We start from the raw sequence: 14,423 nt of genomic DNA, 5'->3' as shown, positions 1-14,423 counted from the left end.
GTTCCTTTATAAATATTGTAATAGATGAGGTTTCTAATTTCTCAGCAGACGCTTATTCCAAACTCCTAGACTTTCACACCTAAAAATGTGCCTCTGAATAAATATTTAATTTTACAGTATCAGTTTACATTTTTAGACCTATGAAGTAATATGAGTATTAATTCTTCTTAATCAACTGTCTTTACTAAAGGGGGTTCCAGATGAAAATACAGTAATGATATTAAAAATACCACAGAGCACAGGCTCTGACCAATAGAATAGACACTGGCTATAGAATTAGAGTGAGGTACTAGAGTACCCTTGTTTCACCAGAGGTTAACCAGGCAGTGCTGGATAACAGGGAGGTGAGAGGCTCTGTGAAGGAGGCTGGGGAGAAAAAGAAAGTGGGACATGAGGAAATTGGAGCCCCAACTATTTACCAACCTATACAGCCATATGAATGCATCCTGTAAAGTGTATATATTTATAGCATCCTTGTGGGAAATGCATTTGAAAAGCCAAGAATGATAAGAAAATACCCTTATTACCAAAAAACTTTGAATAATAATCAATATTTATTCTTCATCAAGGTTGTTATATTCCTTCTTGAAAAAAAGAAATTGTGGTGATTTCATTCAGAGTTGTTTGAGGTTTCTCAAGCTCAAGAAAACAAAATCAAAAACACATAGACTTAACCTGGAGAAAATTTTGCTTAAATCCCACTATTCTTATTACATAATACTTGCAATTTCTATCTATTGAGTTATAATAATTAGTTAGAACTTCTCCCATGCTTATTTAATTCATTTGAATTTCTGTGATCAAAGTTACTCTACACCATAGCAGGAGACAATCTGTATTTTATATTTTAGAGGTCATGAGTCAAATTCTTTTGAAAGTTTGCAATTTTAATAAAATAATGAGGTTTAATAGGAATGTTTATTTTCTAAAATTTTAAAAAATAATGTATCTTTCCATTCATGAGGAGAAAAAAAAGTAAGAAGTGTTTCTTTATATCCATTATATTAAAGTATAACTTGCCTCAAATAAGAAATTGTGAAAAGGAAAACCAAATTTTTGGCTTAGAGGTTTACACTATGTACAACTGAAAAGAGAATTCTATGAAGATTCATATTATTTTTTATGAGTTTCAATTATTATAAGACATTAGAGGGCAAAAACAGTTTTGTTAATTGCCAAAATGGATATGTGTTCTACAACGTTATTTCACCTCTATGTTTTTTCTTCTGTTTTCCTTTATTTCCCTTTTCTTTCTTGCATTTTTATCTGATTAAATTTATTTCAAATAATTGTTTTTTTTCTTCTTATAATTCTAAACAATATCTAGCCATCAATATAGCCCTGAAAAGCACAGGCTTAACTACATTATGGACAATTCTCTGGCAGATCAAATTTTCATCACCCACATTTCAGATCAACTTTAAAAGTCAGCATTAAAGACTAATTTGAGTATTTTTCTGATTTTTAAAAATGCTTTAGTTTCAACTAACCCTCATTGAATTCCATCTGTGTATACTTATGCAAGATTTTATGGGGGCTACAAAGATAGATAAGAGAAAATGTCAGGCTCCTAGTATCTTATCTAGCAGGGAGCAGTTGCTCTGACATGGAGAGAGGTCACTAGACCACAAGCCATGGATGATATATTTCCTATGAGAACAGCCTACATTATTGGCTTTTAGAGGTGGTCCCTGTATGGAGCTTATCAAGTCTTAGAGATGGTGATGAGTCTGGTCTAACTATCCCTCTCTTTTGTAGAAGGATAATGGAATCCAAAGATTTCCTCACCCATTCACCATCTGCCTTATCTTCTTACATTGCATGTCCACTACCCTTGGTAAACAATGTACAGGTTTACTAAGAGCTACACACCAATGTTTTCTTGGGACACTTACTGCACTAACCAAAGTCATTTTTAATATTGTTGTTGTTAATCATTTGTTCCATAATTATTATCTTAATGTTCTTTGGGGAAAATTGCTTTTGATAGAACGCATTTAATTTTTTTTTTTTTTTTTTTTTTTGAGATGGAGTCTCGCTCTGTCACCCAGGCTGGAGTGCAGTGGCGCAATCTCGGCTCACTGCAAACTCCACCTCCCAGGTTCAAGTGATTCTCCAGCCTCAGCCTCCCAAGTAGCTGGGACTACAGGCGCACACCACTGCGTTTGGTTAATTTTTTTGTATTTTTAGTAGAGACAGGGATTCACCACGTTGGACAGGCTTGTCTCGAACTCCTGACCTCGGGTGATCCACTTGCCTTGGGCTCCCAAAGTGCTGGGACTACAGGCATGAGCCACCATGCCCGGCCAACTTTTTTCATCTTCCTTTTGGCTAATATACCTTAGGGTAGGTACTTGCCAAGGAGCAGACATTTAATACAGCACAGATAACATGCACTCTCTAGTATCTATATTTTATGCCTTAAGTTCTTTAATGAGTGTCTTGTTCCTTACAGGACAGTTCTTTTTACTCTGACGTCTGTGGTTGTACTTGTGATTACAACGGACTGGATCAGCTGGGACAAGCTGAATCGGGGATTTTTGCCCAGTGATGAAGTTTCCAGAGCATTCCTTGCTTCTTTTATCTTGGTCTTTGACCTTCTTATTGTGATGCAGGTAAGTGTATTTCCCTCCCCTCAGCGAAGCTGCTGCATGCTCTGTTCCCAGTATAACAAACAGGATATGGCAACAGGCTCCATAAATCTAAATAAGTACAGCGTTTACACTTACTTTTAATGGGGCCTTCTCTGTTTATATTTTCAGCTATTATACTGGGAGGGAAAGCCAACTGGACTTTTATAAGAGGGGCACCAAAAATGTATTTTATGAACATTGCAAGGTGGGCCCCTAGAAACCATATAGCACATTGGTATTTTCTGCCTAGGCTTTAGGGGGGAAAAAAACAGTCAGAAACAAAAACCAAAAATCGTTGTCATTTAGTAAATGGAAAGCTGCAGACATGAGGATGATATAAAAGCAGCAAAGCAGGGAAAAGCAATTGTCAAAGCAACTCAGGGTTTTATAGCAGTTGAAATGGAGTGATGTAAAAATTCTTTTTCTGGTTATGGAAATTGTTACTTTCTTTCAGTATTCACCAGAGATCATTCCATTTTCATGTAAACCATATTTCTGCCCTGCTTAGCAACAGATTTTTCATACAATAGCATCACACTAACCAGTGTTACTCATGTAATCTGGCGTGACTGTTTGGCGTTTTAGGACTATTCTTTTGAATGGGGCAGAAAGAGACACTAGCTATTTCTTGCTCATTAAATATCCATCCATTTGTTAGACATTTTCTTATTGCTTTCATAAGGCAATTTTTTTCCCTCCTGAGGCATTGTAAGTCCCTAGACCAAAGACTACAATTACTGAAGGAATACTCCATTGTATTCTGAATTTATGTGAGATTTCACAGGATAGCAGATTGGTTTTCTCATTTCTAGAGGCAAAAAGAGGCCTTTTTGAGAAACATTCAGTGTTGTCTCAAAAGAGAATAGCAGTTTATTTATTGATTTGTTTTAATTTCTTAAATAATATATCTTGCTTTGAATGCGTCCCAGAGATTCTGGTATGTTGTGTCTTTGTTCTCGTTGGTTTCAAAGAACATCTTTATTTCTGCCTTCATTTCGTTATGTACCCAGTAGTCATTCAGGAGCAGGTTGTTCAGTTTCCATGTAGTTGAGCGGTTTTGAGTGAGATTCTTAATCCTGAGTTCTAGTTTGATTGCACTGTGGTCTGAGAGATACTTTGTTATAATTTCTGTTCTTTTACATTTGCTGAGGAGAGCTTTACTTCCAACTATGTGGTCAATTTTGGAATAGGTGTGGTGTGGTGCTGAAAAAAATGTATATTCTGTTGATTTGGGGTGGAGAGTTCTGTAGATGTCTATTTTTATAGCACTAAATGCTCATAAGAGAAAGCAGGAAAGATCCAAAATTGACACCCTAACATCACAATTAAAAGAACTAGAAAAGCAAGAGCAAACACATTCAAAAGCTAGCAGAAGGCAAGAAATAACTAAAATCAGAGCAGAACTGAAGGAAATAGAGACACAAAAAAACCTTTCAAAAAATTAATGAATCCAGGAGCTGGTTTTTTGAAAGGATCAACAAAATTGATAGACCGCTAGCAAGACTAATAAAGAAAAAAAGAGAGAAGAATCAAATAGACGCAATAAAAAATGATAAAGGGGATATCACCACTGATCCCACAGAAATACAAACTACCATCACAGAATACTACAAACACCTCTACGCAAATAAACTAGAAAATCTGGAAGAAATGGATAAATTCCTTGACACACACACTCTCCCAAGACTAAACCAGGAAGAAGTTGAATCTCTGAATGGACCAATAACAGGATCTGAAATTGTGGCAATAATCAATAGCTTACCAACCAAAAAGAGTCCAGGACCAGATGGATTCACAGCCGAATTCTACCAGAGGTACAAGGAGGAACTGGTACCATTCCTTCTGAAACTATTCCAATCAATAGAAAAAGAGGGAATCCTCCCTAACTCATTTTATGAGGCCAGCATCATTCTGATACCAAAGCCGGGCAGAGACACAACCAAAAAAGAGAATTTTAGACCAATATCCTTGATGAACATTGATGCAAAAATCCTCAATAAAATACTGGCAAACCGAATCCAGCAGCACATCAAAAAGCTTATCCACCATGATCAAGTGGGCTTCATCCCTGGGATGCAAGGCTGGTTCAATATACGCAAATCAGTAAATGTAATCCAGCATATAAACACAGCCAAAGACAAAAACCACATGATTATCTCAATAGATGCAGAAAAGGCCTTTGACAAAATTCAACAACCTTTCATGCTAAAAACTCTCAATAAATTAGGTATTGATGGGACATATTTCAAAATAATAAGAGCTATCTATGACAAACCCACAGCCAATATCATACTGAAGGGGCGAAAACTGGAAGCATTCCCTTTGAAACTGGCACAAGACAGGGATGCCCTCTCTCACCACTCCTATTCAACATAGTGTTGGAAGTTCTGGCCAGGGCAATTAGGCAGGAGAAGGAAATAAAGGGTATTCAATTAGGAAAAGAGGAAGTCAAATTGTCCCTGTTTGCAGATAACATGATTGTATATCTAGAAAACCCCATTGTCTCAGCCCAAAATCTCCTTAAGCTGATAAGCAACTTCAGCAAAGTCTCAGGATACAAAATCAATGTGCAGAAATCACAAGCATTCCTATACACCAACAACAGACAAACAGAGAGCCAAATCATGAGTGAACTCCCATTCACAATTGCTTCAAAGAGAATAAAATACCTAGGAATCCAAATTAGAAGGGATGTGAAGGATCTCTTCAAGGAGAACTACAAACCGCTGCTCAAGGAAATAAAAGAGGATACAAACAAATGGAAGAACATTCCATGCTCATGGGGAGGAAGAATCAATATCGTAAAAATGGCCATACTGCCCAAGGTAATTTACAGATTCAGTGCCATCCCCATCAAGCTACCAATGACTTTCTTCACAGAATTGGAAACAAGTACTTTAAAGTTCATATGGAACCAAAAAAGAGCCTGCATCGCCAAGTCAATCCTAAGCCAAAAGAACAAAGCTAGAGGCATCACACTACCTGACTTCAAACTGTACTACAAGGCTACAGTCACCAAAACAGCATGGTACTGGTACCAAAACAGAGATATAGATCAATGGAACAGAACAGAGCCCTCAGAAATAACACCGCATGTCTACAACTATCTGATCTTTGACAAACCTGAGAAAAACAAGCAATGGGGAAAGGATTCCCTATTTAATAAATGGTGCTGGGAAAACTGGCTAGCCATATGTAGAAAGCTGAAACTGGATCCCTTCCTTACACCTTATACAAAAATCAATTCAAGATGGATTAAAGACTTACATGTTAGACCTAAAACCACAAAAACCCTAGAAGAAAACCTAGGCATTACCATTCAGGACATAGGCATGAGCAAGGACTTCATGTCTAAAATGCCAAAAGCAATGGCAACAAAAGCCAAAATTGACAAATGGGATCTAATTAAACTAAAGAGCTTCTGCACAGCAAAAGAAACTACCATCAGAGTGAACAGGCAACCTACAAAATGGGAGAAAATTTTTGCAACCTACTCATCTGACAAAGGGCTAATATCCAGAATCTACAATGAACTCAAACACATTTACAAGAAAAAAACAAACAACCCCATCAAAAAGTGGGCGAAGGACATGAACAGACACTTCTCAAAAGAAGACATTTATGCAGCCAAAAAACACATGAAAAAATGCTCACCATCACTGGCCATCAGAGAAATGCAAATCAAAACCACAATGAGATACCATCTCACACCAGTTAGAATGGCAATCATTAAAAAGTCAGGAAACAACAGGTGCTGGAGAGGCTGTGGAGAAATAGGAACACTTTTACACTGTTGGTGGGACTGTGAACTAGTTCAACCATTGTAGAAGTCAGTGTGGCGATTCCTCAGGGATCTAAACTAGAAATACCATTTGACCCAGCCATCCCATTACTGGGTATATACCCAAAGGACTATAAATCATGCTGCTATAAAGACACATGCACACATATGTTTATTGTGGCATTATTCACAATAGCAAAGACTTGGAACCAACCCAAATGTCCAACAATGATAGACTGGATTAAGAAAATGTGGCACATATACACCATGGAATACTATGCAGCCATAAAAAATGATGAGTTCATGTCCTTTGTAGGGACATGGATGAAATTGGAAACCATCATTCTCAGTAAACTATCGCAAGAACAAAAAACCAAACACCGCATATTCTCACCCATAGGTGGGAGTTGAACAATGAGAACACATGGACACAGGAAGGGGAACATCACACTCTGGGGACTGTTGTGGGGTGGGGTGAGAGGGGAGGGATAGCACTGGGAGATATACTTAATGCTAGATGATGAGTTAGTGGGTGCAGCACACCAGCATGTATACATATGTAACTAACCTGCACAATGTGCACATGTACCCTAAAACTTAAAGTATAATAATAAAAATAAATAAATAAATAAATAAATAAATAAATAAATAAATAAATAAAATAATAATAATATATCTTGGGCATTAGGTTCAAGATGGTTCTTTGAGTATATTACTACTTTAATGGATAATATTTTAAAATACACTATCATTTTAAAAAATTATTTAAATAATTAAAACGGAATATTTTTGTCGCATTTGAAAATTGATAAATTTCTTATTTCCTGAAATAGCAATGGAAAAAACTTTCCAATCTGACTTTGCGTCAGACAGCACTGGCAGGTTCTAGATCTGCCTGTCACTAAGCTGTAGGACGTCCCAAGGGTATCTACAGAATTGAATTTTTAGCACTTATGCAGTAATGTATCAAGCATTACTTATATAAAGGCTATTTTTATCTTCCTCTATTTCCTAACTAATATAATTTCTCTTGTAAAATGTCCACATTGGCCAAATGGCCTACTGATACCTCTCTGAACCCATCTTAAAGTCAATGGTATTAGTAGCCAAGTAGACTGTTGTCTAATTGAATTTGCTTACATTCATATATTTGAGAGCATAAATTCTTTGATTGTCCATTACCATCCTCATGCTTCTACTCTATTTGTGTAAGTTTTAAGTATTCTTCCAATAAGTTCACGAAAATCAAGGACTTCAAGTGGGAAAATATAACATTGTAATTTACAGATATTATGGATTCACTCAAAAACTGCTTAATAAAGACAGATGGAAGAAAGAAAGGATAGTCAGGATTTACATAGGCAGAGTCAGCAAAGGGGAAGGGAAAGACATTCTAGATGAAAAAATATCATAACAATGTAAAATGTCAATAACATGCGGAAGTGTTCAGAGAGTAGTCAGAGCACCAAATGACCGACGATGAAGAGTTTATACTGAGGAATATTTAAGTTTGGACCATTTTGGCTACAAGTAGCAATAACCCTGCCAAGCTAATTTAATCAAAGGAGGAATGTATTGCTGCATTTTAGGGATATCCTACCCAATTCAAGAGGAGGGATGTAGTTGCCTCTAGGGACACATGAAAGCAGAGACTAGGGTGTAACAGGGAATCCAGACCTACCATTTATTTTCCATCTCTTATCTTTTTTGTTTTTGCCTTCTCTTTTTTTTCCTCTTGTTGTAAAGCAGCCTTTCCAGGTTTCTCATTCAAATGGAAGAAAATGGCTACTGCCGACACCTGAGAGGGCAATCACCCTCTAGCTGTCAGGCCTGATTCCAGATTTCCTAGGAAGGAATTGGAGAAACTCATGGGCTCAGCATGGGAGGCTATGGTGATGAGGTCATCTGAAAGAAAAGGGGAGAGAGGTTGGGCTATAACTCCAAATTAGTAGGTTTCTAATATAAAGATAAGTAAAAAATTAGCCCCCAAATTTAGGTCTCTTAACTTCTTCTTTTCTGTCTCCCCTAAGTCAGCTAGCCAGGCCTACTGATTTATCTTTATGCCTTTAATATCATTCTTCTTTCTCATTTCCTTGCCACCATTCCAGTCTTGACTCCCCTCTATACTATTTAATCTCCTATGGATCTTCTGCCACCACACATCCACGTCCCTTCGTACCATATGCCCTATGCAGCTCTTCTGCATAACCTTCCAGTTGGAAATGTCATGTTTTACACTTCTCAGCCCTAGATATTGTCCATTACTCCTCATTGTCCGAGAGGAGAGTCCAGCCTCTGGGAGCTCTCTGAGTGCCCTCCATGGTCTGGCCCTGACTCTGTATTCTCCCACGTCTTCTATGCTCTAGTTCCACCCAGATCAACATATTTGCTGCTGGGCATTTGCCCACAGCATACTTATTCCCCAGTGTCAGGAGTCTCTTGTTCCTCTACAGATTGCGCCTTTTCTGTTCTGCTCATTTAGATCCTACCATTGGAGACCATTTCAACTTTCTCTTCATTAAAGCTGTGTGATCACTTCCTCTTCAGAACTCCTGTAGCACTTTTTACCTGAACTGCAAATCAATATGTCACTTTTTCCTTATAACTCTTCATATCCCTGGAGCTTCCCAAGCAAAGTGCCTTACATGGCAGGAGTAGGCCCAGATTAATAACTGCTTGATGAGGATAAAGAAGTGACAGCTAAGCACTGAGTCATGTGCAAACTGTATCCCTCTTTGTGAGCATCATGTAGAAGTTGTAGGAACTAGTACATGTGGTAAGAGAGTTAATTTAAGGAAACAGAGCCCCAGAAAGCATATGTACTCAAGACATTTGAAAATATATGACAAATATCCTAACAAGTTCACAACCAACTAAACTGTGTTCTAATTCATCCCATGTTTACATATTCCAGATGAAAGAAAAATAAAGAAGTAAAATTAGTGTCACTAAAACACCTGTCCTTATTAGAATTATTTAAATGATTTGAAAGCAGTCGATCCTAGGTTTTCTATTGGTAGGAAAATTCCACTTATACTATAGAAAGGTATTGTAATTTTTTTTTTTTTCTGAGATGGAGTTTCACTCTTGTTGCCCAGGCTGGCGTGCAATGGTGTGATCTCGGCTCACTGCAACCTCCGCCTCCTGGGTTCAAGCGATTCTCCTGCCTCAGCCTCCCGGGTAGCTGGGATTACACACATGCACCACCATACCTGGCTAATTTTGTATTTTTTTTTTAGTAGAGATGGGGTTTCTCTATGTTGGTCAGGCTGGTCCCGAACTCCCAACCTCAGGTGATCCGCCCACCTCAGCCTCCCAAAGTGCTGGGATTACAGGCATGAGCCACTGTGCCCAGCTGGTATTGTAATTTTTTTTAAAAGAAACCATTAGAATTTGGTGCTACTTTTGTAAAGTTCTTTTTATTATTTTTAATAAAATTAGCAGGCCAGTTCTGAATACTTTTAGAGAAAGTAAATCATTAATTTTTATAGATATTTACTAAATGGGATTTTTCTACCTTTATTGTTGTATCACATTTTTCTGTGGTTTTAGTAAACTCACTAGAACTAGGGCATAAACAGATACCAGCAAAGTGTAACGTGACTCACACATGCTACGTACAGGACACAAGAAATAAATTGTAGAGAAAACATTCTTCTAAGGAAAACTTAATCTCAGTTTCTGTTAAGTATTTGTAATTATGTCATTTGATTTATATATATCCCTCTATTTCTTTGCGTAAGTATTTGACTTGTAGCATATCCCACCCACCTTTCTTCTTTGCTAGGTTAAGGAAAAGATTCAGGTAATGGATACCCTAAAAGTGCTGACTTCATCACTACCCAATCTATCCATGTATGAAAATTACACTTGTACCCCATAAATTTACACAATTTTTTAAAAAGAGTTAAAATATGTTTGTAAACAAAGGAAAAAAGTGGGACAAATGGAGCAAAATATCCAAATAGAACCTTCCAGTGATCGTCCCCCTATAGGAGCATGAAATTTAACAATTCATATAAGAAAGCACCTCCATAAGAACCAAAAATCAGATGAATGATCACAGTGCTTGGTTTTAACATTATATTAGGAAAGAGGCACTGAAGAGGGTAGGAGAGACAGTCTTGAATTACTGATACCTCTCTTCCCCCATCCCCCAGCAGTGGCCACGTGGCACAGAATCTATGTGCTTAGGGGAGGGAGGAGAGCACAGTGACTATGGGACTTTGCATTGGAACTTAGTGCTGCCTGTCATAGCAGAATGCAACACAGGGCAAAATTCAGCTGGCACACATAGAGAGCATCTAGACCAGCCCTAGCCAGAGGGGAATTTCTGGTAGCCTCCCAACTGCAGGCTAAAGTGCTTTGGGATCCCAAATAAATTTGAAAGGCAGTCTAGGCCACAAGCACTTGGAATTTCTTGGCTAGTCCTTGTGCTGTGCTGAGCTTGGAGGCAGTAGACTTTGTGTCATGCGACCTAGTGAGACACCAGCCAGGGTGGCCAAGGGAGTGCTTGAACCACTCCTTCTTCAGTCCCTAGTAGCGCAGCTCACAGCTCCAGGACAGACTCCTTTCCTCTGCTTAAGGAGAGGAGAGGAGACAGTAAAGAGGACTTTGTCTTGCAACTTGGATACTAGCTTACCACAGTAGAATAGGACACCAGGCGGAGTCCTGAGGCCCCTATTTCAGGTTCTACCTCTGGACAACATTTCTGGGCCAGAAGGGAACCCATTGACTTGAAGGGAAGGACTCAGTCCTGGCAAGATTAATCACCCATTGTCTAAAGGGCCCTTGGGCCTTAAATGAACATAAGGAGTAGCTAGGCAGTACTCACTGCAGCCTTGAGTGACATCCAGAGCCATGTTGGTTTCAGGTGAAACCCAAACATCCCCACCTGTGGTGGCCATGGTGAGATATTCCTTCTACTTGAGGAAAGCAGAGTGAAGAGTAAAGGGAACTTTGTCTTGCAGCTTGGGTACCAGCTCAGCCGCAGTGGGGTAGAGCACAGAGTTGGCTTCCGAGGTTCCTGACTCCAGGCCTTGGCTCCTAGATGACACATCTGGACTCATCCTGGGCCAGAGGGGAGCCCATTCCTGAAAGGAGAGAGCCAGGCCTGGCAGTATATACCATAAGCTGACTAAACAGCCATTGGATCTTGTGTGAACATCAGCAGTAGCCAGGCAGTACTTGCCATGGGCCTGGGGCAGTGGTAACCATGAGGAAAGACTCTTCCTTCTTGACATTGGCTTTGGAAAGAATTTATGACTAAGTCCCCAAAAACAATTGCAACAAAAACAAAAATTGACAAGTGAGACCTAATTAAACAAAAGAGCTTTTGTACAGAAAAAGAAATAGGAGAGTAAAAAGACAACCCACAGTATTGGAGAAAATATCTGCAAACTATGCATCCAACAGAGATCTAATATCTAGAATTTAAAAGATATTTAAACAACTCAACAAGCAAAAAACAGATAATCCCCTCTAAAATTGGGCAAAAGAACATGAACAGACACTTCTCAAAAAAAAAAGACAAGCAGCCAACAAGCATATGAAAAAATGCTCATCATCACTAATCATCAGATAAATGCAAATCAAAACTGAATGACATACCATCTCACAGCTGTCAGTCTGACCTATTATAAAAAAGATTAAAAAGAATAACAGATGCTGGCAAGGCTGCAGAGAAAAGGGAATGCTTATGCACTAATGGTGGGAATGTAAATTGTTCAACCACTGTGGAAAGCAGTTTGGAGATCTCTCAAACAGCTTAAACAGAACTAGCATTCAACCCAGCAATCCCATTACTGAGTATATACCCAAAGGAAAAGAAGTTGTTCTACCAAAAAGACACATGCACACATATGTTCATCCAGCCTAGGTGCCCATCAACAGTGGATCAGATAAAGAAAATGTGGTACCTGAACACCATGGCATAGTATACAGCCATGGAAAAGAATGAAATGATGTCCTTTACAGCAACATGGTTTCATCTGGAGACCATCATCCTAAGTGAATTAACAGAGGAACAGAAAACCAAATACTGCATATTCTCATTTATAAATGAGAGCTAAACCTTGAGTACAGGTGAACATAAAAACGGGTACTACAGACACTGGGGACTACTGGAGAGGGCAGAAGGGGAGAGGGGAATGGACCGAAAAACTACCCATCAGGTACTATGCTCTCTCCTGGGCAACAGGGCCATCCATACCCCAATTCTTAGCATCACATAATATACCCATGTAACAAACCTGCACTTGGACCCCCTGAGTCTATAATAAAATTGGAAATTATTTTAAAAAGAAAAAGAAAAAAATGGAAAGTAGATGATAAACCTAGCAGAAATCTACTCATATTTCTATATCAATAAATACAAATATATGTGTGCCTATATACATAGATATATATGTGCAGGTGTGTGTGTAATATCTAAGATTTATGTGCATCAAGTTCATAACAGAAGCTGAATAGAGGAGAGACTATTAAAAAGAAGAAGAAAGTTTCAAAGATCAAATTTTGGATCCTTATACTATTGATATCTTTCAATACTTCTCTCTCCTGTAATTTATCTAAGTACCTGCTTGTCACCTGTGTACATACATACCTCCTATAATGTGTAAGCTCCTTGAGGAGAGGAAATGTTTTATCAATTTTTTCATTCCCACAGCATGGTTAGTGCATTGCAGTTTTACCATAAATATTTTGCTTTGTGAAAGAGTAAAGGAATTAATGTAACATTATTTCACATGCACCAAATAATGTGATTTTTCAAGAGGTGAAATACCAGCAGCAGGAGAATGAACTATCAATAATATTACATTTGGTCATTTTCACTGAAGTATGATCTTACAGTAATTAACTATCTAAATATAAATCTGAATAAATTGCAGTTAGGTGTTAAAAAGCACTCTTTGGTATAGTCAAAAGGCACTTGGAGAGAAGTGATATTTCCTGAAAAGCAATTCTTAATGCACTGAAAAAATAATCATGAAAATTGCATTCCACAAACATTTCACCGTGTAACAGATTTAAAGTGTGTTTGTATTCTGTTCTGTGCGTGGCTCTAAGAAGTAGGTTGACTACTTTAAAAATAGACATTGTGACTCTTGGTAGACTTTATTTTAAAACCCCATTGACCTGACGTTAGTAGAGCATTTCTTTTGAGGTCACAGTTGTGGAAAGTGGATTCAGTCATTTCAGAGCATATGGCAGAGCAACAAGCATAAACCTATGTTAATTAAATAGTCATGGTGTTTTAACAAGTTGGAATATATTTTCAAGATAAGTTATTCCAAATGATTACATTTACAGGCTGCTTAGAAAGAAAGATTTGTTTAAATGTCCACTGGATTTAACATCTCCTTGAGCTTTGGGAGTATTTTCTATAACTTCTTCAAACTATTTTAAGTTCCTCTTTACATGTGTTTAACATCTTCATTTTTCCTTACTAAAGGAAAAATACTATTTGAAAACACAATAGTGCTGGCTTCTGTTATAGGGTCCCAAGTGGTGACGTGGAATAAAGGGCTTATCACTTAGGTAATACCTGGATTAACCATAAATGCCTACTCTCCTCATGGTATGTGCTTAAGGGATTAAATCTCAACTTTATTTACTCTCACATCCCTCATTACTGCTAGTACAGTGGGGAGACAGACTGTTCAGGGAGAATCACGGAGGAGGACTGCATTATGTTTATTAGCAGTCCTGGCAACAGATCTCCAAATAGTAGACAGACTTAACACGGTGAGTTTGTCCATACAGAAGGAAGGAGTCCAGCCAAGTGGGTAGTCTGCATGAAGTGCCAAGGAGGATGTCCTAACAGGTGGCCCATGGTATCAGAGGAATTTGGCAGAAGGTAATAGTGAGCTGGAAGCATTGGGTTTATCAGGCAAAAACTTTTAGGATTCAATCATGGGTACTGGAGTGACAAACGCATTCACCTGAAAATGAAACTAATAGTCTGGTTAGCATATGATATAGATGACAGTTGAAACTGATAGTAAATT

At 38.1% G+C, this 14,423-nt stretch overlaps 1 protein-coding gene across 2 annotated transcripts in view; it reads left to right on the top strand.

Moving 5' to 3' along the window:
- Positions 1-14,423, top strand: part of TMEM117 (transmembrane protein 117) — a 550,223-nt gene that overhangs the window by 454,169 nt on the left and 81,631 nt on the right. For both annotated transcript variants that reach the window (XM_004052995.5, XM_055358814.2), the window contains one exon: positions 2,456-2,615. In XM_004052995.5, the coding sequence (XP_004053043.2) occupies positions 2,456-2,615 (160 nt within the window). The remainder of the gene's footprint in view (positions 1-2,455; positions 2,616-14,423) is intronic.

The sequence above is a fragment of the Gorilla gorilla genome, chromosome 10 (assembly GCF_029281585.2).
Source record: "Gorilla gorilla gorilla isolate KB3781 chromosome 10, NHGRI_mGorGor1-v2.1_pri, whole genome shotgun sequence".
Classification (NCBI taxonomy): Eukaryota; Metazoa; Chordata; class Mammalia; order Primates; family Hominidae; genus Gorilla; species Gorilla gorilla.
Note: the sequence above shows the minus strand (reverse complement) of the source record. Positions and strands in the feature narration are given on the sequence as shown.